Source organism: Ochotona princeps, chromosome 3, assembly GCF_030435755.1.
Source record: "Ochotona princeps isolate mOchPri1 chromosome 3, mOchPri1.hap1, whole genome shotgun sequence".
Taxonomy (NCBI): domain Eukaryota; kingdom Metazoa; phylum Chordata; class Mammalia; order Lagomorpha; family Ochotonidae; genus Ochotona; species Ochotona princeps.
The window spans coordinates 15,773,569-15,797,364 of NC_080834.1; the positions used below are offsets into that span (position 1 = coordinate 15,773,569).

A 23,796-nucleotide genomic window follows, 5' to 3' on the forward strand; every position below is an offset into this window, starting at 1 on the left:
TACGCCCTGAGTAGTACCTACGAAGATGAATAATCTGTGGTTCTTCTTCCAGTAATTAATTGTCCAGAATGGGAGATTGAGAGCAACACACCCTGTGCATGTGAGCAGGTGAAAGAAAATGCAGAGGGGAAAGGAATTCATTCTGTCTGGGAGTGATCTCTCTCCTGGGGGTGGTCTCTCTCTTTCTCTTTGTGTTTGAAAAGAGAGAGGAAGAAAGAGCGAGAACTTGTGCAGGCATATGGGGAGGTTTAGCAGGGAGAGGAATGCCGATATCACAAAGATTAGAGCAGATTTCAGAGCAATAAATTACCCGAGTAGATAGGTGTGTGTTTGTTTTGTCATTAAGTAATTCAAAATATCTCTAAACAAATAATCTGGGGCTCAATTTTATGTGGTTAACATATAGTCAGTGGTTGTCATCTACATAAATTTGAAAATGTAAAGTTGTCCTACAAAATATTACACTGTTTTTGGTAGTCTAACAAGATTCAAAGCATGAAAGTGCTTGAACACATATGATAGAAGAGGAGACATAGTAGGACAAACTCAAACACTGTGTAAATCCAAATTAAGCCTTGTTCCTATGAAATTTGATATTGAAATCAAATAGCAATTTTTTATATTGAAGGATTCAGAAGGCTATTTATGGCCTTACGGGCTAAGTCTTCCTGCAGTCATTTAGCCCATTTCTTCACTGGCATCTGGAGCAGAAAGTCCTCCAACCCGTCGGAGGACTGTCCATCATTGCTACCTTCTGGAGAACATCTAACAGGAGAGGACTTTTTATACAGATATTATTCTGATACCTTCTCTATTTGCTCAGGTTTAATGGACAACACACTCTTGCAAATTTTTGAAGTCAGATTCTAAAAAGTAGTCATGATAGAAAATTGCTTGAAAAAATTCTTGTATTTTCTTTTAGAACCCAGGAGGCCTCCTATTGACCATCACATTCCAACTCTAAATGTCTAGTGACTCTGAGAGTAAGCACCCGGGATGACTCAGACTGTAGAGAAGGGCGTGAGTGCAAGAACACATTTATTTATTGTGAGGTTTCAAAACACAAGAGAGAAAGTCATGACCTATGTCTTCCTCCTACTTTCTAAAAATGTGACTAAATAGAAGGCCAGATGTGCTCCAGGACTACCCAGCTGACAACGGACAGCATATACTGTGTAGTTCCAAGGCAAGGGAGACTGATCAGTGAGATTTTCTTAGTTTTCCAGAAATGAGTTCTGTTTTACTCAGTCTCTGTTCCATCATTCATGTGGACTAATGGGATCTACAGTGAACACCACAAGCCAAGTCTCCCTAGATTATTGCATTACTACAGTCACTGCTTCATCTTAACTCTGTACTTTCATCCAATGATTATCAAAAGCTGAGTCAGCAACTGGAGGGACTGGAAATCAATTCTACTATAATAATTTCCAACACATAATCATACCAAAGTCCCTATTCCTCTTTTAAGAGAGTAAGTCTTTGAGAATGTGGATCACTTCCCAAATATTAAATTTGTTCTTGGCCTTTATAATATGTTACAACATTTTGGAATAATTATTCTTGGAATTTCCAATATTTAATGTGATTAGCTTTGCCTTAGAGCTTAAAATTACTGGTTCTGAAATCATCTAGTTTAGGTTAAAATCTTGATTCTACCAGCAGCTATCTCTGTGTAGGGAGAATTTTGTATGTCTATCTTTCATTTTTCTGAATTGTGAAACAGAGGTAGCAATGGGGAGAAAATGAGAACAAACATAGTACTCAGTTACTTTTGACTTTACTTGTACTTATTTGGATACAATATTTACTGATCACTAGAAGTTAAAATTCCTATGAGTTTATGTGTTACAGGTGAAGTCCATGGAAAGATGGTGATAACACTCTTATCAGGAAAGATAAGCAGGAAAGATGTACCAGGTGACCCTGTGGGTCATGGATCTGCTTTGCTTTCTGAAGAAGTCTTTGGCTTACTTTGCATATTACCAAGTATCTTACATTTTTTAGATGTTATTCTTGATGTCTAATGAAATTTTACTTATAAATAAATAACTAAATTTATTTTTTTATTATTCAAGAGACATAAAGACCCAGAAATAGGAGTCAGAAAGAGCTATGATGTAGTGGGTAACACATAGATATGCTGGTTTGCATCTCAGCTGCTTCTTTCTCAATCCCGTTCCCTGTAAATGTACCTGGGAAAGCTGTGAAGTCCAAGTAGTTGGGTCCCTGTACCCACATGGGAGACCTGGATAAAGCTCCTTGATCCTAGCTCCTGGTTTTTGACCAGCCCAGCTGTGGTTGTTGCAGCCATTTGGGGACCGAACCATTGGATAAAGTTCTTTCTCTCTGTAATTCTGTCTTTCAAATAAATAAATCTGTGAAGACATTCATTTTCTTTAGTCTTTTTTCCAAGTCTTCAGTGCTGCTCCTTTGGGCCACTCCTCCCTGAGGCTGATGGGGTACTGATGAACTCCACAGTAGTGCCCAACAGACACATTAGAAACGTAGCTCCTTCACTTGGTGTGCAGTGACTTCTCTCAAGGAGCAGACAACACCACCTGTGCTTATCAGATCTACATGTATTGCAGATGTGTTAGCTCTACATCTGATGTGGGGCTGGCCTTGTGGAATAGTCAGTAAAACTGCTGTTTGTGATACCAGCATCCCATGTGGGTGCTGGGCTATGTTCTAGCTGCTCTACTTTTTTTAAAAAAAATATTTTTGATGATTTTTACATAGGTGATTAGGGTGCAAAGGATCAAGGGTTGCAGCAAAGTGGAAGAGACCATTGTTTCCACATTCTCTTTTTTCCCCTTCCTGCCTCTGGGGGAAGGGAAGAGATGGGGGGAAGCCACATCCAGTCTCCCAAATACCTCTACCATGGGATGGAGGACAGCCACCCGACGCCACCCCAGAGTCCCCGATGTGGGGTGAACTCCAAGGGTCCTTCTCAAGAGGTTTTGATAGTTCCACAGTTCTGAATTACTGCTGATCTCGCCAGTCCAAGCACGATGAAATCTTTCCAGAATCCATTGATTGACATAGTTCCTCTTATAGTCTCAGTTTGCTCAGATATTTGCTGCCAACACTTGGTTGTGGTATGGCTGGTCCACTTCTGATCCAGCTCCCTGCTAATGACCTGGGAAAAGTAGCGGAGAATGGCCCAAGTGCAGGCCCCTAGCACCCACATGGGAGACCTAGAGGGAGCTCCTGGCTCCTGATTTCAGCCTGGCCTAGTCCTGGCTGTTGTGGTCATCTATGGAGTGAACCAACAGATGGACGATCTCTCTCTTCCATCTTTCCCTCTTGCTCTGCAACTTTGATTTTCAAATGAATAAATAAATACATTTTTGAAGACATAGACTTTGAAACATCACATTTTAGTGTTCAAGACACATTTGACTTTCTCACTTCTAAATATTATTCTTTCACTCCCTTAAAGTTGTCTATTGCACACTAAAAATACATTCAAATGCACTAGATTTTTTCACATACATCTTCCGCATCTAACTGGATTACACATTTTCATCAGAGTAGATATGGGAACTTGTTCACATTTCTGTCACAAAGGACAGCGTGCAAAGACTCTCAGGCAAAGCAGTAAACATGCTTTGCATAACTGAAAAATGGATACAAGCGCCATGCCAGCAGTGCACGATCAATAATAAAATACATATTCCTCCGTCTTGATCATCTTTAAACTTAGAATTTAAGCAGAACGTGGATGCAAATACCACCCCCATGAGTAACATATTTGGCAGCAGTATTATGTCAGGCCTTTCACCTCAATTAAATGTATGATTTACATGCTTATGCAAAATATGAAGATGAAATCAACAACATACATAAACTTTTCAGAGAGTCAAGGATTTTTGGTGAAAATAACAGTTTAAAATAGGATTTCTGTGAGACTCAAATCCCTTTTCATGTAGCAAACAGAAATGAGCAAAGAAATCCAAACACACTCAAGTTGCCAGGGCCAAACATTTTGATTCAATATGTTCTTCTATAAAATATTTGACCTTGTTTGAATTTTTATAGCTGTATGTTTTTAGTCTATATTTAATGATGAGAAACACAAATAAGAAAAAGTGAATGTGCAGAATGTTCTTTTCAAGTGCATGGCAGTGAATTTGAGAAAACATATATTAAAGGAACATTTTGTGTTGTTAACTTTCAGCCCCTTTTCTGAGGCCTCCCGCAGCCAGATATGTTACAATATTTATTGAACTAAGGGCTCAGCTTACTTGGAGTGAAAATTCTTGAGGTTGTCTCAGAACCACCCAAGATAAGTACCTTATTACACTATGCTCTCAAAGTTTCTTTTATGCTCTTTTTTTTTACAATGTGAAATAAGGTATAATTAGGAAGTTTTATAATAGAGACATTCAGTCCCCCAGTTCCTTATTTGCTTAATTAGCTTTCAAAAGTTGGGGTGTTCACTCTGGCATTGACTCAATGCAGAATCTATAAACAGCCAGCAATATGTGCATCCCTAAGGCTGGTGTCTTTAACTGCCAGCTTCCTCCATCCATACTTTTTCCATGGGGTAATGCATTTTAATTGATGCCTCCCTGCAAGCCCCTCACATCTCCATATGGCTAACTCGACACACTTTTTCCACACGGCCTCCACGTCTTGGCAGCTCATGAAAGGCAGATTGCTGCAATGGGTCATCTTTAAGAGGCATGAAATCCTGGACAGTAATGGACTATGTAGAGATGCTGCATGAATGGTTTTCTGGAGCATGGCTCAACTGCAAAGTGGATTTGTGTTAGACAGTTCTTCACACTGTTTCCTTGGCCTAAACAGCAGTTCCAGAACAGCATCAGCATGGAGAACTCCCTCCTCTCAAGGAGTGAATCAGTAAGGAAATATTCTCCAGTTAGGCTTAAACTCAACCTTCTTCCACTGGTAAAATGGAGCTAAATGTAATAAGGAGGCATAAGGGTAAGGGTGAACAGACACTGGTGAGAGCATCGTTCGTATGATTCCCTGCTCTTCAGATGGTCCACTTCTTACAGAGTTCGGTCATCAGGTGATAGTGTGAAGGATAACTGGGAGTTAAAACAGTCTGTATGCTCTTTTACTCATTTAGTATGGTCTCATTTCCTCTATATTCTGGAAAATACCTTGATAGAATACTTGTTTTTATCCAATCCTCAAGGGTCATTTGGATGAAATGAAAAATGCTTTTCAGGGCAAAAGGACAGATCCCGCTTCATTCATAGCCTCATATAGGAAAGGGACAGTTTTCCTTGTTCACTTCTGGTTCTATGGTTTCCTGTTTCTTCCAACAGCTTCCTCCCATGGTCACTTAGCGACACACATCTGTTTCAGCATGAAGTGGAGGAAATGAGGAAAATCTCATTATTGCAACATAGGATGTTTAAGCAAGAGGAATGCTGACCTGAACAGGGAGACTCATGAATGGTTGCAAACCCCAGGGACATAAATGGTTCCTAGCAGCAAGTGGGGTGTGGGGGTCTCTCACCAGTTGCTTTTTCAGGATTGTTGCACATGAAGCATTGCCATGCTCCTGCTGTTTCACTGAAGCCAAACACATCAAAGAACCTCACTTCCTCCAGATGGAGCTGTACCTGGTCCAGATCCTGTTTCAGGAAGACATAGCACAAAGAACAGAAGTTGGTCCACCTGCTACACAGCATTCTGACATTGGGAACAGAGTACATGAAATTAGGAAGCCAGTACCCAGATTCTAGAGAGTCCTGAAAAACTTCACCTGGTGAACCTGGGAAAGGAGCTGCCAGTTCAAATTCTACAATGACAGTGCTCTTGAGTACACAGTGAGAGAACACAGGCAGAGGGGCCAGAGGTAGGGCGTCAGCTCAAAGTGGCATGGAATTTTTCACCTATTGAGACAACTCCTAAATCTAATCTAAGCTCCAAATATCTAAACAGAGGAGTGATCCAAGGCTTCAGTGTGGCTGAAGGAACTCTTGGAGGATCTGTATTTTATTTGCATTTTCTATAAATTTGAGAAACAAATATTTGTATTAAATAGATATGATTTTAAGAACTAGTTTCATGACGTTGACTTTGCCAGTGCTGACAGGAAATAGTGGGCAGGTTTAATCCCCCAGCCAGTGGCTCCAGCACTGTTCTAGCTTTATGCTTTACCTTAAAATTGTGTACAAATTTTGCTTTCTATTCTATAACACACCTGTATCGGTCTTAATGGAAAATTATGCCTTGAATTGTTTATTAATAGATTTATTGACTTTCCCCCTCCAAATGGTTGAATAGGACTGACACATCAAGAAGACTCCCCACATTTTATGTAACCTGTGGCTTCCTGCCAATGTACTCCTGTTTCAGAAGCAGAGGAGAAAGGTTCCATTACACTGTAAATAGATGGAAAATGATTGGCCTAACCAAATTAAATAGCGCCACTGTCCTCCTGAGGCTCTCCTATTATGTAAATAATTCCTATCTTTTGTAATGGGTGGTCCGAACTGCCTTGTTAAAAGGTTGCTCTTCATAAAGGAGATTCTGTGTCCTTGCTAACCTTGCATGGATCCAGCTGCCTTACATGTTTGTCCTGCACTCAGCTGTGATGTTACTTCCTCCCCTCTGGCCCGCACACTTTTACCTTCTCTACCTATAGCAATGCCTCTCAGTATTCCCAAGAATTGAAAGATGTAGGTACTGTTATACTGCTTGTGAGGGATTTCCATAGACAGTAGATGGCTGGTGACTCAACTTCTACCCCAAAGCACTTGACTCCCAGTTCTACCTTTCTTGATGGAGGTGATACGTGTACTATACACCAAGCTCCTTAAGAACAAAAATATGTCTGCCAGCATGTTCATATTATTGATTTATAGGCACAGGAAAAGTTTCAAAGGACTCTACATGGGAGATAGCAGTGAAAATTTAAGTGGAATTCATTTTGGAGAACATTTATATTCACAGCAGCGTAAACGCAATGAAGGCATGGATTCTATGTTGTTCTGCTTTGGCTCCTGTACTTGTAGCACTAAGTGCCTAACATTAAACAAACACCTACTAACTAGTTGTGAACAGGGAAAGGCATAAACTGGTCTCCTCTACTAAGGCTATTAGGGTTTGTGCTCTGGAATTGGACATTCTGGAGGCTCAAAATGCTGAATACGGAATTTTGTGTTCCTAACATTTAATACCATATTCCAGACATTCTAACAGGAACCACACACATGGAATGTTGTTTTAACAAAAGTGACTTCAAATGTATTCACATAAAAAAGAGACTTTTCCAAAAAAAAAAAAAAACAACCCAAAACAAACAAAAAGAAACATGCTCCCCAAGCTAAAGAAGAAGCACCTGGGAGCTTTGTAGGTTTCAAAGGATGAAATTCATATTAAAATTTATGGGGAAAAAGCAGATGTTCATAAATATCGGTTTCAAAACCATTAGGTCTCTGAAGTCTGTGCTTGGCCGTTGGCATGCAGATCACTTCTCTGTTTCCTACACAATTAAAGATCATTTTTTTTTTCATTCACCACAAACACTTCCAGCAAACAAAGTACTTAAAATAATACTTACAGGTTCCTTTAGTTTTCCTGCTCTGAGACCAGAAAAGTCCCAGGTTGATGTATATAATCCACATTTGTCTTGGCAGAAAGCTACTTGAAAGGTTTAAGCCAGATGGAAGGCTACATCCTGGTGTTCAAGTTCTGAAGCCAGAAGCAGGCTTACCTCTTCAGAGGATTCAGGTGCGATGCAAAGGAACTGAGATGCTAGTTCTGCAAACTAGTGAAGTTGGCAACAACTTTGAGTAGAGGCAGATGAGCACATGTAGGTTCAGATATTTGTGGAAGATCAAAACAAAATAAACCACAAAACAAGAACAACCAATGATGCCTGGATTTTTGAAATTTTGACCTTTTTACTGTTCTTGGGCTCATTATTTCTCTTTCTTACTTATCTTCTTTATTCTTCTGGATCTTTTATCTTCCCTACGTCTCCTTTAAAAATTATTTTTTGGCTACGATTTTGATTAAGGGAAGAAAATGAAAGTTGGTTTGTTTTAATAATCACAGATTTCTTTTAAGACAATTGGGATTTCAGAGAGTGAGGAAATAATTCATATCCAACTCTTCACTACTTCAGTATTTCAGTTGTCATGACTCTGTGGCAGACAGACCCCAGGATTGCCCCTCCCACCATCATTTCTACCTCCTGGCATCCATATGTGTCTAAGCTTTTTCCTTTAAGTGTAGGGAATCCTATGACTTGGTCCTAACCAAGAGTGTGGCAAAGGAGAGGGGCTGTCGACTCCATGCATATTATGCGTATTATGCACATGTGCACTATTTCGCATGAATGCACACATGCATAAGGCCAGTCTCACAGGAGGACTATGCTTCTGCTCTTGAGGAGACAAATTGTCATAGTAGGTTGCAAGGAGCTATGAGGGGCCTCTGGGGACTAATGGCTGCTTTAAGCTCTTCAGTCTTAAAATCGCTAACTAACAATTTCCGCCAACAACCTGATGACTCTGATGCCAGATTCCGCTAAGATCCTCTGGCTGTGGTCACCGTCTAGTCAATACCTGGATGTGGCTTTATGAGACTTTGAGCAGAGGACTCAGATTTGTCACAACCAGAGTTCCGACTCTATGGAACTGGGCCATGACAACCACATGTGGTTTTAAGTTGCCAGGTTTGTGAAAGTTTTTGTGCAGCTTGAAAACTAACAAGGAGATTGTGCCGGGAAGAGGAAGGGAAAGTGACGCACCACCCTACCCGCCCCTCCCCCCCCCAGTTGGCCAATTCTCAACGAACATAATGGTTCTATTTAGAGCATGATGCAATCTCTCAGGTCCCTTCCAAAACAGGCCTCACTCATACTAAAAGAATATTGAAGCTCAAATTATTTCTATTGATTTAAACATATATATATATATATATATATATACACACACATACATATATAAAATCATAGTAAGCAAATATCAAGAAGGAGTTTTTTTTTGACAAGCATCATTTAATTTTAAAAGTCATTAAATTCCAGTTTTAGAAAAAAAATGACAATAGGAATTTGGGAAACTATATAAAAATATCTCTTATTAAACCTCTTAGGGGAAAAATTAAGCAGGGAGCATGGAAAGACGTGAGGATATTTACAGCATGAATTTGCTGACAAACAACAGCATGAGTCAACACAATGGATTCTGTGAAAGTGTGTGGTGGTCTCTTATACTACAGTCCATGTGCTGTAAGGAGGGTTCTGTGAAACAGTTTCCAGAAATCAGTGAAAGCATACATCTGGAAGAACTTTGGGTTCTGGCACGTTTACTTTCTGTCCTAAAGCTATTTGTGTGCAGATGCAAAACACAGCATACACTTGTGTGCTCTGTGTCTTTTGCTGATAGACTCAACTCTAGGCACACGTTTCTAATGTATTTTATGAAATGTAAACTGGACATCTAAAAATTTCCTAATGGTTTCGCATAATAATAAGGACTTCATGATTCTCTAGTTATTCCTAGTGTCTGTATTCAATATGGAGTCCAGGATATGATTTAATTGTGTGCATGAATTACAATTAACAATTCATTTTTATATTCAGGTAGAGTGTCTCTATATTGAGTTAGAGTGTGTGCTGCTTTGTTGAACAAATTAGCTAACGAAAGAGACTTTAAAGAATACTTATGCTTTAATTTTACTTTTCTTGTTTTTTAAATCCTGAAAACTACTACTATTGAGTTCAATTTGTAGCAGTCAGTCATAGATAATGAGATGAAAGAGGCAGAGGCCTTCTTAAAGAGGTGAGCAGATGATTCCTTGGGTTCATGGAGGAAATCTGGAGCACATCTTTATTCAGAAGTGGTGTGGCTGCTGCTAGGCTTCATCTGATGAGGCTCTGGGCTGACTAGACTAAAGCTCCTTGTAGAAAGAGTGACTTCTGTGTTATTTCATATCCTCTATAGACAGTATGGCACTTTGGGGCAGGTATTTGACTCAGCAATCAAGCCATAGCATTGGGCATTCACATCCCATATCTGAGTGACTGGGTGCCAGCCCTGGGTCCACCTCTATATACAGTTTCCTGGTACTACAAATCAGGGAGGCAAGAGGTGGTGATCCAAGTACTAGAGCCTGTCACTCATGTGGGAGACCTACACTGAGTTCCAGGACCTTATGTTCAACATGGCCCATTCCTGCCTCTTGTATGCATTTCAGGAGTGAACCATAACATCAGATTTTCTCTCCCTCTCTCTCTCTCTCTCTCTCTCTCTCTCTCTCTCTCTCTCTCTCTCTCCCTCTCCCTCTCTTCCTCTCTCTCTCTCTCCCTCTCCCTCTCCCTCTCTTTCATTCTTTATTTTTCAAACAAATACTTTAAAAATTTGAAAACAGCATATATCACTTTGCCTATAGTAGATGGTCAATGAATTATTTTTAACTCACTGGAGCACATAGATCCTATCTTTAACTTATGACAAATGCAGTCTTTAGACTTTCAGTTTTCATGTCTTATCAACTATGACACTAAACTTCTTCAGAAAAGACTTCTTAAAAACATACCTACACTTTTAGGAATATTACAGGGATTTATTTAATTTTGTTAGATAAAATGCTACTAATTGAGGTGAGACATTTGTCTGATCATGTTGATATGGCTTGCTGCCTGTTTTTCAGGATCCTGAGGTCTTGGCATCACAAATTCCTGGGAGACTTGTTGAAATGTAAGATACAGGTGTTTCCCTGGAAGCCCAACCTACATCTGTGGTCAGGTGAGGCCTTTCCATTTTAAAATAAGGTACACTAACTAGAAAAGTAGCCCACACCCGATTGAGGGATGGCTGATCTGTACCCGTTAGTTGGTATTTGAGGCATGTTAATCTCTATGAGCAGGTCTATACTTTTTCACAATAGGTTGGTTACATCTAGCAAAATACAATTTCGTTGTAAGAACAAAATTTCCATTCTTAGAAGTCAAAGATGTTATTATTCCAAATTGTGCATTATGAAAGGAAGTGATGAGATGTGAGTGCTGAACTGGTCAGGTCTAATCTGAAACTTGGCAAAAGGCTCTGGTGTATAGGAAGGGAGGTGAGTACTAAGTGAGAGACAGACACTAAGCAGAAGCAGCGAGCCATCCAGCATGGAAGGACCCGTAGTGTGCTTCTTCCTTTAATGTAGATGGCACATATACCCTGTGGCTTTCATCTTCATATTCCAAATTCATAAGAGAATTCTGGGTATTCTTGAATGGATGAGGTCGGTGTGGCAAGCCTCTCACGATGGCAAAAGACTGTGAAATAGACCTATCTGTCTTCCTTGCTGTTCCTTGATGCCCGTGTATTGGGAAGAACTGAGTTCTTTCTTGGACTTCATGGCAGTTCTGACTATGACTTTGGCTCTATGTGGTTGGAACTTGATTCACTTAAAAGAGAAATTCTGAAGAACACTTTCCTTTAAGGACTAATAAATATAATGGCATATTTTATTTGACTCAGAAAGTCAAACTTTTGTGTTCACCTAAGAATAATGAAAAACGATCTAACCACAGGATGTTGGCAGTTCAGACTATCAGATTTTAAACAAGGCCATTTTTGGAGGAGAAAAGCTCATAGAAGAGTATGGATTGAGTAGTAAGTAAAGATGGCAAATTGGGTGAATTATATCACAAGCTTTGTAAATGTTGATAAACCCACAAGTAAATTCTTTATAAATATTTTAAAATTCAGTCTACTAAAGCCATCAAAAATATTTTTTTGTCAAAGTGGAAAAAGGGACAAAAGATTATCAGTGTTCAAAGTGTCCAGAAAGCTTGGACATGTACAGTAGCATCAGCAGTAAAATATAGTTGGTAGGATTTTCAGCAAGTAAACCAGCATGTAAATGTTCTTTTCCAGCAGCAAGCAAACAATTACAATGTTGTTTTTCACTGATGATCATCACCTACACTCACCAAGCATGTATGGAGAATCTACTGTGTGCTGCTGGACTGAAGAAGGGCTCATTCGAAGGTGCTTCCTTTCTGCTTCCTTGAATAACAGGTAGAAAGAAAACCATGCTCGGGCCCAGAATGGCAGCCTAGCAGCTAAAGTCCTCACCTTGAATGCACTGGGATCCCATATAGGTGCTGGTTCTGATCCTGGTAGCTCCACTTCCCATCCAGCTCCCTATTTGTGGCCTGGGAAAGCAGGCAATAAAGAATGGCCCAAAGCCTGGGGACCCTACACCCATGTGGGAGACCTGGAAGAAGCTCCTGGCTTCAGATTGGCTCAGCTCCAGCTCTAGTAGCTACTTGGGGAGTGAATCAGTGGATGGAAGATCTTCCTCTCTGTCTTTCCTGCTCTCTGTATATCTGACTTTGCAATAAAAATAAAATAACTCTTAAAAAAAAAAAGAAAGAGAAAACCATGCTCAAACCAACCAACCAACCAACCAACCAACCCATGCTCACGTAGGTTATATTGCTTGGGGTTAGGTCTTTCACTTGTTCTCTTGTTTCCCCCTTTTTTCCCCGATGTTCTCATTCCCAGGCTATTCCTTGCAGCTCTCTTTCATATCCAGATCTTCAAAAAATTTATAGCAGGGCCTGGCGTGGTGGCCTAGTGGCTAAAGTCCTCGCCTTGAAGTGCTGGGATCCCATATGGGTGCCGATTCTAATCTTGCGCTTTGTGTATGAAGCTGGCCTTGGAGATGGGTCATTCGAGGGCTATCTCTGTGCTGGTATTTGCACTCACTCTCATCAGAAGGCTATGTGCAAACATTTTTTTAACCTAGCTCTTGGAACTTGGGGTGCAGGCATCAAATGCAAAGTGCTTGAAATATGTTCCCTTTTGTTTAGGAAACACAATCAACTCAAGTGAAGAATTACGGAATGGGTTAAGCGACAGAGATGACCCACTCATACGAGTTTGCAAGAGGTATGGCCTAACGAACCTATGTTTTGGGATTAGAAGATCAGAGTTTGAATCCTGTGCTGTCATTCCCTACCAGTTCTTGGAGACATATCTTAATTTTCCAGTGCTTCCAAGAAGCTCAGAAGTAAAAAATGGTGCTGACCCTGAGCTGATTGCTGCGGGAAGTTGTTGTTGCAGGGATAATCACACCACTTTGTAAACTGCAGAGAAAGTAGTGATAATGATGATGACTTGAATAAACCAAGATAAGATAATCCTTTACACACACATAAAATACAGTGGGTTTTGTTTTCTTTCTTTCTTTCTTTCTTTCTTTCTTTTTTTTGTCTCTTGGCTAGATAAATATATGTAAATTTCTGGAAAGAATGTCCTGTTTACAAAACATATTTAGTTCTCTAAAAGCAAAGACCCCACTTATCTGTCTGATTTTGTTAGTTTGTTTTGTCAAACCTGGGAGCACGGGATGTAATGAGATGCAAACATAGAGGGATGTAATGCAAGGTGAACATTTCAGAGGGAGTAGTGACATGCACATGCTTGATGGGGCCATAATGAGATACCCAAATGGAAATGCTCATCGAAATGTGCATCAGTAATGAGACGTGTAAATGGATGGGCGTCCTGATAGAGGCACTGAGGGGGGCATAATGAGATGTTTATAAATGGGAGCATTAAACAGGGAGGGTGGCCAGGGCAACTTGTGAGAAGCAATAGAATGAAAGGATGCAGCCCAGCGCATGAATGGAAGAGCTCACAGCATGAGCATGATGAGGATGTAATGAGATAAACACGGCATGACATAATGAAGTCCACAGATGGAGGGGTGTAATGAGCTGGGTAGAAAGGAGGCAATACTGACGCACATGAAAGGAAGGGTTTAATGTTCTGAATAAAGACACGGGCATAAGGCATTGTGGAAACTGAAAGGAGGAGCAGAAAAAAAGGGGGCTTTGGTAGAAAAGGGACGGGAAATAACAAGGTGGGCCAATGCAGCATTCAGATGAGATGTGCACATGAAAGGATACGATGAGATGTATCTGTCCAGGGAATAATTAGATACACACACACACACACACACACACACACACACACACAGGAGAATAATGAGGTGCCTAGGCTCTAATCAGACACAGACCGTATCACTCATACTAAGGAGGTGAGAAATTTAAAAAGAAAAAGTTGGGTAGAGTTACAAAGACTTCTATATGCAGAAAGGAGGAGGCTGAACAGGTGGTTCAATCGCAGCCGGAGGCATATGGAGTAACCATTTTGGGTTGGTGTTTTAGGACACCTAGCTGAGCAAGTGGTCTGTACCTGACTGCATCATCCCAGCTCTCCACCCTCCTAGCCATGTTAGGAGGGAGATGAGCTCATTCCCAGCTTATAGATGAAGAGACAGGGCTGCAGTGAGGTGCACCTGCTAGGGACACTTGTCAAAGTTGCAGAATCACAGCTCAACCCAGAGAGTGCCATGTACCACGTCTGCTGAGGTCCCAGGAACTGGAATTTCTTCTTCTTCTTTTTTTTTAATCTATTTTATTGTATTGTTGTTGACAATCTTTACATAGTTAATTACAGTTAAAGAAAGAAAAAGAAAAAAAAAAGGTTCAAGGGGATAGGGAAGTGGGTAATGCTATTATGTCCGTAATGTTTCCATCATGTATCTGAGGTAAAGGGGGATATTGAGGGAGAAGCCCCACCCGGTTTCCCGCCCACTCCGAGTCCCGGATGTGGGGCATGCTCTGAGATATGTGCTCGAGTGGTGTTAATAGTTCTCCGGTTATGAATCGCTGCCAGTTTCGCTCGATGAGGTTGTCCACTGATTGATATGGTCCATTATAAAGTCTCCGTTTGCCCCATATTTCGCTGCCAACATATAGCTGAGATGAATGATTGATCTGCTCTGTCTTCTGTCTTTTCTTGATTAGAGTTCTGAGTCCAGCAGTTCGATCGGGGAGATCTCCAAAGAAACTTTGAGGTATTCCCAGACTAGTTTCTTGTATGTTCTAGCAAGCACAGGGCCCAGCACAGTCCATCACCCTGATCAGCTGGTGGTTGCAATTGCTGGGTTGGTTCTGTTTTCAGTCCCGAGTTGCACTGGAACCAATGGGTGTTGCAGTCCAGTCTGGTTCGGCCCTTACATCAACCAGTGGGAGCTACAGCCTAGTTGGGGCGACCCACAATAACCCCCACCAGGCCCGCCCCCTACCCTGGTTTGCCAGTATGTGTAGCAGAAGACCAGTCTGTCCCCCATCCCATTTGGCTCTTGTACTTGTCAATGGGTATTAAAGCTTAGTTCTATCTAACCAACTCAACCATCCAGCCCTCACGGGTGTTGTTGAGTGCCTCTCTATCTAGCCATCCCAGCTCCCGTCCTAGTTTTCATGCCCTCCCACGGGAATAGTGACCCAAGAAGGGGAACCCACTTTTTCCCTCTCAGGTCTCTCTGTCCCCGTTTATGCACTAGGAACTGGAATTTCTAACAAGCTGCCTAGGTCCTCCTGTGGGCACAAAACTCAGAACTGCTTAGCCATAGGTGCACTGAAGTGGGTGGTGACTGCATGCTGCACAACCTTGAGGAAATACGCCTACATGCAGCATGCAGGAGTTATACAAGTTATAGGAATTACTGCCTATTGGAAGATGGAGTTACCAGACCATAGAAGGAAGCATTGAATGATTGTGTGAACAATCAGTTAGCAGAGGCTTTGCTTTCTCTCTTTCTCCTTTCTTTCTCTCTTTCTCTCTTTTCCTTTTCTCCCTTTATTATTTCCCCTCCTTCCTTCTTCCCTCTTCCTTTTTGTCTTCCTGTCTTTTTCTACAGTTCTTTTAAGATTTATTTATTTATTTGAAAGGCAAGTGAGAGAGAGAGAGAGAGAGAGAGAGAGAGAGAGAGAGAGAGAGAGAGAGAGAGAGAATGTCCATTTTCTGATTCATTATCCAAAATGGTTGCTATGGCCAGGGTTGGGCCAAGCCCAGGAGCCTAGAACTCCACTCAAGTCTCCCACATTGGTGGTAGGAGCCTGAGCACTTGGCCATTTTCTGCTATTTTCATAGGCATATTAGCAGGGAGCTGGAGCAGAGCTGGAGCAGCTGGGATCTGAACCAGCACTCACATGGGATATTGGTGCTATAGGGAATGGTTTAACCTGCTGTGCCAAACACTGGTTTCTGGCATCTAAAATTTTTATGTAGAATTGGTATGCAGCCATGAAATAGGTTACCTGATTAAAAGAGATCATTCATAACAGTTCAGTGAGTTCTCTACTTCAGTCTGCTCGGCAGAGAACTTGGTTCATTCATTGGCCTCTATTTTCTTCAATCACTCCAAGGGTTGCAGTAATAATATTGATCTCTCCCTTTATCAATCACAGTACCTGAACTCCATTCAGGTAGTGTGTCTATGTAGTTACTGCTAATTATTCATAGCAGTCATATAAAGATGTTAGAAAATTCCAGCAGCTGCTAAAACATCCAGTCAAAGATATTTCACAGGGGTCTTACATCTATGATGATCCCCTTACAAAATGTGTTGAACATTTAAATACTAATTTTGATGGGGCTCAGAAAAAAGCTGAGGGAATGTGAATCGTACTTGTAAATGACTTCTTTTTGGTGACTTGTCTTGAGGATTTTATTGAAAATGCCTGTCTCTTATGACTATTTGTCATATTCATTAATGTATCATCATTAACATGTTGGCAGGTACACTGAACATGACTACAGAAGCTGGTGGTGGATTATAAATTTGATTAGTTCACCAGACTGGATGCTGAGATTGATTCTAAATTATGTCACAATGCTGTCTTGCTCTGTTAGAAACCAGCTATTGTCTTTGACAAATGGGAAGAAAATCAGAACAGTAGGTCAGAGGCTCTTAATGGAGCAACTGAAGACTGACTGCTGAAAAATGTAGATAAATAAAAACAAATGAACAAAAATATCTACAAAAATAAAGATGAAATGATGAAAAAACAAACAAACAAACAAACAAACAAACCCTTCAAGCTGGTCTGAAGGACTCCCCACTGTCATCTCCCAAATTCATATGCTGACATCCTAACCTTTACAGATAAGTGTTTAAAGGTAGGATCCTTAGGAAGTGGATAGGTCTGGGGTTGAGCTCTCACGAATGGGGTTAGCTGTCTATAAAAGACGCTCCAGAGAGCTCCCTTGTCCCTCCTGTCATGTGGGGACACAGTGAGAAGGTACCATGTGTGGCCCTCGCCATACACCGAATCTGTGTCTATCTGGGACTGCCTTACCTTTACGACTGTGAGAAACCTGTTTCTGTTGTTTATCAGCCACCTACCTGGCTTCTCGCACCCGGAATGGACTAGGACCCTGGGCTGTGTGTGGTGCTGCTCTCGGGTCATCATGGCTTTCTGAGGACTGCCTTGAAAACTCAAGCTTCTGGTTATAGCCCACCGGGCAGCGGGGGAGCCCCTGACTTTGCCCTTCAGTGTCTGTGCTCTGTACTCCTCACGGGGGCCTCCCTGATCCTCACACTCTTTCCAGTGCTGTGGATGGGGAATGTGCTCACCCAGTTAGGTGCTCCCGTTCACTGTGGTGTGGGAAGAAGAAAATTTCAGAACTTCCATATCATTGATTTTCATTCCATTTGAGTATGTTTTATGATGAAAATGCAAGTGTGTAAAGATAATACATGCATGTAGTTTATAAGGAAACAAATTGCTCATGCTGAAAGCATTTACTTAAATTTTTTTCTATTAAAGGTATGCTTGAAATTGGAAGAGAATGCCCTAATTACTTGAGGCTTCTCTTTATTCTCCCTTGATCTCCAGACCTTTGTGCAAACTGTCCTTTTTGCCTGGAAAACTCATGATCTGATAACAGAGAAGCCTTCCCTGACTACTCCACAAATGCTCGTCTTCCTTAGGCATTTTATTAATTTGTTTTTTATGACATCTATCAGTGTGGAATAGTGTATTTGTTGCTAGCATATTGTTCGTCTGTCTGGGCAGGAATGGTAACTGCTTATGCCCAGGCTCTGCACAAAACTTGGCATATAGCAGACACTTGTAAAACATTTGGTTGATTAAATGTACTTAGATAATAGCTACCATGATTTCACTAGGATCTTGTACTATGGTCTCCTCTGTGTTACTGTTCATGGCCATTTTTTCTACATGGAACTTTTCCCCATTTGTTCAAAAACCCAAACGGTGCAGGCATTTGGCATAGCAGTTAAAGAAGTCACTTAGGAGGGACTGGGTTTGACTTCCACCTCTGCTTCTAATTAGAGCTTCCTACCAATGCTCATTCCAAGAAGCACTAGGTGGTGGCTCCTGCCACCCACGTGAAAGACCTGGACTGAAATATAACTTTCTGGCTTCAGCTTGAGCCAGAAGATCTCTCTTTTCCTCCTTTCCTTTAAAACATGAGAATAAATTTAAAAAATTAAAAACCTAAACTGGATCTTAATGTCGACAGTCTCCCTGTATGAGCAGAACTAGGAATGTCTTGAACCCTTGTGTCTGCAGCTGTACCCCTCCTTCAATCTATGCCCCTAGAACTCTTGGTCTCCATTCTTGCCACGATTTGCAACCATGATTTGTTTTAGTCTTTAATCACTGGGTTGCCCTTTGGCCTCGAGTTTTAGGTATACCTTTTAAAATTTTAATGTGTAGTGGATCATTGTATTTTTTTTTAATGTTTTCTTAAGATTTGAAAGGCAGATTTTGTTCTCTTCTGAGAGAGAGATTTCCATCCACGGGTTCACTTTTCAAATACTTGATAGGTGAGGCTGGGCCAACCTGAAACCAGGACCCTGGAAATCAATCCAGGCCTGCAATGTGTATCCAGGGACCCTTACATCTGAGCCAGTAGTTACTGCTTCTCAGAAGCTGGTACAAGCAGAGCTAGGACAAAAAGCCAGGCACTCCACAATGGGATGTAGGAATTCCCCAGAGGCATCCTAATGTGTCAAATGTTTTTGTGTAGCCTTTTGTTCATGCCTTCTTTTTATCTCATTGTCTCAACTTTGCTCCTTGGGTACAGCCTGTCATATTTTCTCACTTTGAACAGAGCCTAATATCCTGGAAGCCTCCACTCTCATGTAAATATCTGAAATCCCAAGCCTCGCTTCCATCTGGCTTGCTCTGAAAGGATCAGTCAGTACCGCTAACCTCTGCAACGTTGACTCACCTAAGACTCCTTGGAGGCTGGATTTCTACAATGCTTGTCATTACATCACGATATAGAGCAAGAAGTTTATGGGAAAATGGGACTAAAATATATTTATTTTGGTGCAAAAATTTTTTGAAATTCATGTGTCCATGGAACGATAGGTGCTTGACACAGCAATTAAGGCACCGCTTGCAAAGCCCATGTCTTTTAACAGAGTGCCTGGTTAAAAGTCTTGGCTACTCTGAATCTAGCTTCCCATCAACGTACAGCCTGTGAGGCTGCAGGTGATGGATCAAGTGCTCAGACCCCTGTAATACATGCTGCATATCTGGACTGAGGTTCAACTGGCTTCACCCTGGACCAGCCTGACTGTCACAGCAATTTGGGGAGTAAACCAATGGATGTTAACATGCTCTTCATCTGTCTCTCTACTTTTCAGCTAAAGTGAAAATAAGTAAACAATTTTTTTAAAGTTTGTGAAAAATGGATATTATGAAAAATTCACTTCCTTTCATCCTTACTTCTTTCCTTATTTATTTATTTATTTATTTATTCCTTTATTTATTTGTCTTTCAGGGGGAGAGGGCAGGGTTGTAGTCAGCCTGGCCCTGAAATACCTGGCCTGGGGCCAGAGTCATGGGCCAGGATCATCCTGCCAGTTCCATGCCTGGCCTGGCCAGTGAAGGCTGTGAGCAGTGGTTTTGCTGCTTGTGTCCCCTCCATGTCTTTGAGGCCAGTCACCTGAGCCTGACAGGAATCTGCTGTTATCAGAATCAATCCTACTTCTGGCCTTTGGCATCAGACAGCAACCTATGCTTTCACATTCTGTGGCTTCAGACATCAGGATTTCTGATCCAGGGACCAGAGCTGTGGATGTGTGCCCTGGCCTTGGCATAGATGCTGCATGCCAGGTCACCTCCTTTGCTGACTCTCATGCAAAGGAGAAGGATACACCCAGGTATAGACAAAAGAGGTGTCTGCCTACTTCAGTGAATCAAATGAAGACCTCAAATACATCTTAGAAAAAAGCACAACAGTAACAACAATAGCAAAAGCCCATAGCCTTTGCTTTCACCGTATCATGGCTGCTGCATGGTAAGGAAGACATCTTTCACCTACATCTTCATCTTCTGTAGAGTCTGCTTTTCGCAGGAGCACTCCTTAGTGAGAACATTATTACAAGATCTTTTTAAAGACCTGACCATTGCTTTAGGTAATTTGGCCTACACTCCAGAATAACTTCTACAGTAAGCACTCAAGTCTGTGCACACTCTGATTGAAGTATTCGTGGACAACTGAAAGACCTTAGAATATTTATTTATGGAACAAGAAGAAGCTTGTGCAGTGATTAATGGTATCTGTCACCTCTATGCTAATGGTAGTGTGTTCACTTAAAGCAGCATTAAAAATATTTATTTGTGGAATAATTGGTGTTACAATCTGCACAGGAACAATCGATCAACTCCCAGTATTAGGAGAATGATAAAATATAATCTTCCTTTCTTAATGGATATTCCACTTGCAATTTGTTTCTTTCCAATTTTGCTCGTGCTGACTGATAAATTTGTCTGTCTTAGAAACCAACTTCTTTTTTTTTTAAAAAAAAGATTTATTTATTTTTATTGCAAAGTCAGATATACAGAGAGGAGGAGAGTCAGAGAGCAAGTCTTCTATCCGATGATTCACTCCCCAAGTGAGCACAACAGCTGGTTCTGCGCCAATCCGAAGCCAGGAGCCAGGAGCTTCTTTTGGGTCTCCCACATGGGTGCAGGGTCCCAAAGCTTTGGGCCGTCTTTGACTGCTTTCCTAGGCCTCAGGCAGGGAGCTGGATGGGAAGGGGGGCTGCCAGGATTCAAACCAGCACCCATATGGGATCCTGGCGCTTGAAAGGTGAGGACTTTGGCTGCTAGGCCACACCGCCGGGCCCCAGACACCAACTCTCAGAATAATGATGACGATGTAGGGGACAAAGCCATTAGCACTTATTTGAAGTGCTCCATATTGTGAGGTGGACCCATTAGATGAGATAGCGAGAAATTTCTGAACCTAGGATAGGCCAGTCCTATGCCCTTAATCAGCAGGAAGTTGTTACAGAAAATGTGATGCCTCTTTATCCTTCAGCAACCCTTAATATTAAGAATCTGAAATCTCTGAGGGGAAATGAGGTGGGCTGGGTAAGTAGCTAGCTTAGGGTCACAAATCAAAAGCCAGCTTCACCCCGTGCCATGTAATCCTTTCCATTTACCTGCCAATCAAATGACATCTTCCCTAGCATTTACTTCGCTCTACCTAAGTCCCGGGGGTGGTGTCATGTACGCACTCCACTTTCTAGTCTCATAAGCCTGGCAGTGGGAGAGCTTTCCTCCTTCCTGGGGCCACAGGATGGAAGGCTTCCTGAACATAGAATCGAACCAGAACATGTTGGCATAACAAATCAAACTGTTCTTCTGATCCAGAACCCATCTGAACAGTCGACACCAAAGGCTAGGCCTACATGCTACAGGGGCTCATCTCTATCACGTTGTACTGACTCACTGCTAATGACCCAAGTACCCAGACCCCTGTCAGCCATGTGGGAGACCTGGACTCTGCTGTCTGATCCATCCCTGGTTGTGGGTACCACTTGTGGACTGAATCAGCAGATGGAAGATCTCTCCCTCTCTCTCTGTAACACTGTCTTTCAAATAAATTTTTTTAAGAGCGAAAAAAGTTATATGTGGGTTTCAAAACTTTTTTCTTTATCAAAATAAACCTTCTTTTAGTTACATCTTTTCACAAATTTTCTGAAATACCCCGTTATGTGGACTTAAATTTCTCATGAGAACTTGAAGTTTTGAATTTTGAGTGTAATAAGCCCACTCTTACTTCTCATGCATCTGTTTACTCAAACATAGTAACACCTTAATTCAAAATTTAGTCTAAGCCATTGAAAGCATCAAAAAGCCTCCTTTTGTTCCACCTGCAATTGGTACTTTACTTTTATTTATGCATCAATACTCTAGCCAGCTACTTTGGGAACTTCAAATGTGTTTGTAGCAATGTGGACTGAAAACAAATCTCCAAATGCTAGCCAGATGTGGCACATTTTATTTCAGCAGCAAGTTCAATTTAACTTTTTTTTTTGTTTCCATAATGGACATGGTATTGAGATCTCATTTCTGTGGCATATGGAATTTCCCCCATGCTTTGGGAACAGGAAGTATATGTCAATAAAGAGGTTTCTCTTTCTATTCTGGCCCTTGACTGCTCTTCTGATGATCGGAACCCAGTGCCCTCCGAAGGGCTGGGCGGCACATGCCCCAGAATGGGATCCTTGCTGGTGACTGCTCTGGAGGTCCTTCTGCTCATTTCTTCAGCAAATCAGTGGATGGTTCCATTCACTTTCTAAAATCCACATTTTTATAACAGAACCTGATTATCTTGGAGTGGAATTGTCTTTAACTAAAATGTTCACTTATATATACTTGCATAAATCAATGTAGCACAGTAACATTTTTCTTTAAGAAATATATACTTAGAGAAAATCTAGAAAATTTAGAAAATGGTAATCTCATAAAGCAGAGCTTATAGTGTTGACATTTGGGCATATTTCCTTTTGGCTGTTTTAGTGAGAAATGCTCTGACTAATATTCTTTGTAGTATTTCTGGCAAGTATGCTTTATGTCACCAAACACTAACCAAGGTTTTTTTTTTTTCATGACTTCTTCATATTCCTTTATATGGATGTGTAATCACTTCATTCTTCTATCTTTAGACATATTGGCTATTTGCAAATCACTCCATAATACTTTGCGTGTGTATGTATCTCAAGTTTTGCACATATTTCAGATCATTTCTTGAGAATAGATTCCTAGAAGTGAAACAACTATGTTAAAAGATCTGAATGTTTTTTGTTGTTCAGACTCCTGGCCTACATTATCAAATTGTTTTTCAAAATGTTGAAATAACTCACACTCCACATGGAAATGTATGACAGTGGTTAAACACTCTTCCTCTCTGTCTCTCCTCCTCTGTGTATATCTGGCTGTAATAAAATGAATAAATCTTTAAAAAAACCACTCTTGCTCCAGACAGTGTTAATAATTGTATCTTAGGAAAATTGTTTTAAAAGGATAATGTTTCACAACAATCACCCTGACTACTAATGAGGCTGACTACATTTTCTAGAATGAGTACTTGCTTATAGTGAGTGCCTGCTCATGTTTTTGGTCCGTTGATTGTTGGCTGGCATGAACTTATAGGTTCTTAAGCATATTAAACTTGGCAGTTTATGCTTATCACAAATATTTTTCATTTTAAATGACAGCGCATGACAGGCTTTATTTGTCATAGATTTTTGTATCTTATGTAGTCATTCTACCAATTGTCTACTTTTTACAATACCACAAGTTTGCTTAAAGAAAAAAAAAGAGATAGAAGAGAATAAGAAAGGAAGAAAGAAGCCAACAACAAACATCCATATACCTCTCAACCCAATTTTAAAAATTCTATTTCCAATAACTTGCAAGTAAAATTATGGATGTGGCAGACATCATAATTTCTTCCCCTAGGGACATTTTTTCTCTACTTTGCATACTTCTTGTTTACCCCCAAAGGAATTCCAGTAAGAAGCAGGTAGCTGGATGGGAAGTGGAGCAGCAGGGACATGAAACAATACCCATATGGGATCCCGGAATGTGCTAGGTAAGAATTTAGCCACTAAGCTATTGCACTGTACCCCTCAGGTCATTTCTTAATGGGATTGTTTGTTTTGCTGTTGTTT

General features: G+C 40.9%; 1 protein-coding gene and 1 long non-coding RNA gene across 2 annotated transcripts in view; one reads left to right on the forward strand and one right to left on the reverse strand.

Moving 5' to 3' along the window:
• VEPH1 (ventricular zone expressed PH domain containing 1) overlaps window positions 1-23,796 on the reverse strand; it is a 186,772-nt gene that overhangs the window by 10,845 nt on the left and 152,131 nt on the right. Inside the window, exon 12 of the mRNA XM_004598571.4 lies at window positions 5,498-5,615. Within this exon, the coding sequence (XP_004598628.2) occupies window positions 5,498-5,615 (118 nt within the window). The remainder of the gene's footprint in view (window positions 1-5,497; window positions 5,616-23,796) is intronic.
• Window positions 10,642-23,796, forward strand: part of LOC131479883 (uncharacterized) — a 43,715-nt gene continuing 30,560 nt past the window's right edge. The window contains exon 1 of the long non-coding RNA XR_009245142.1: window positions 10,642-10,742. This is a non-coding gene — a long non-coding RNA (uncharacterized LOC131479883). The remainder of the gene's footprint in view (window positions 10,743-23,796) is intronic.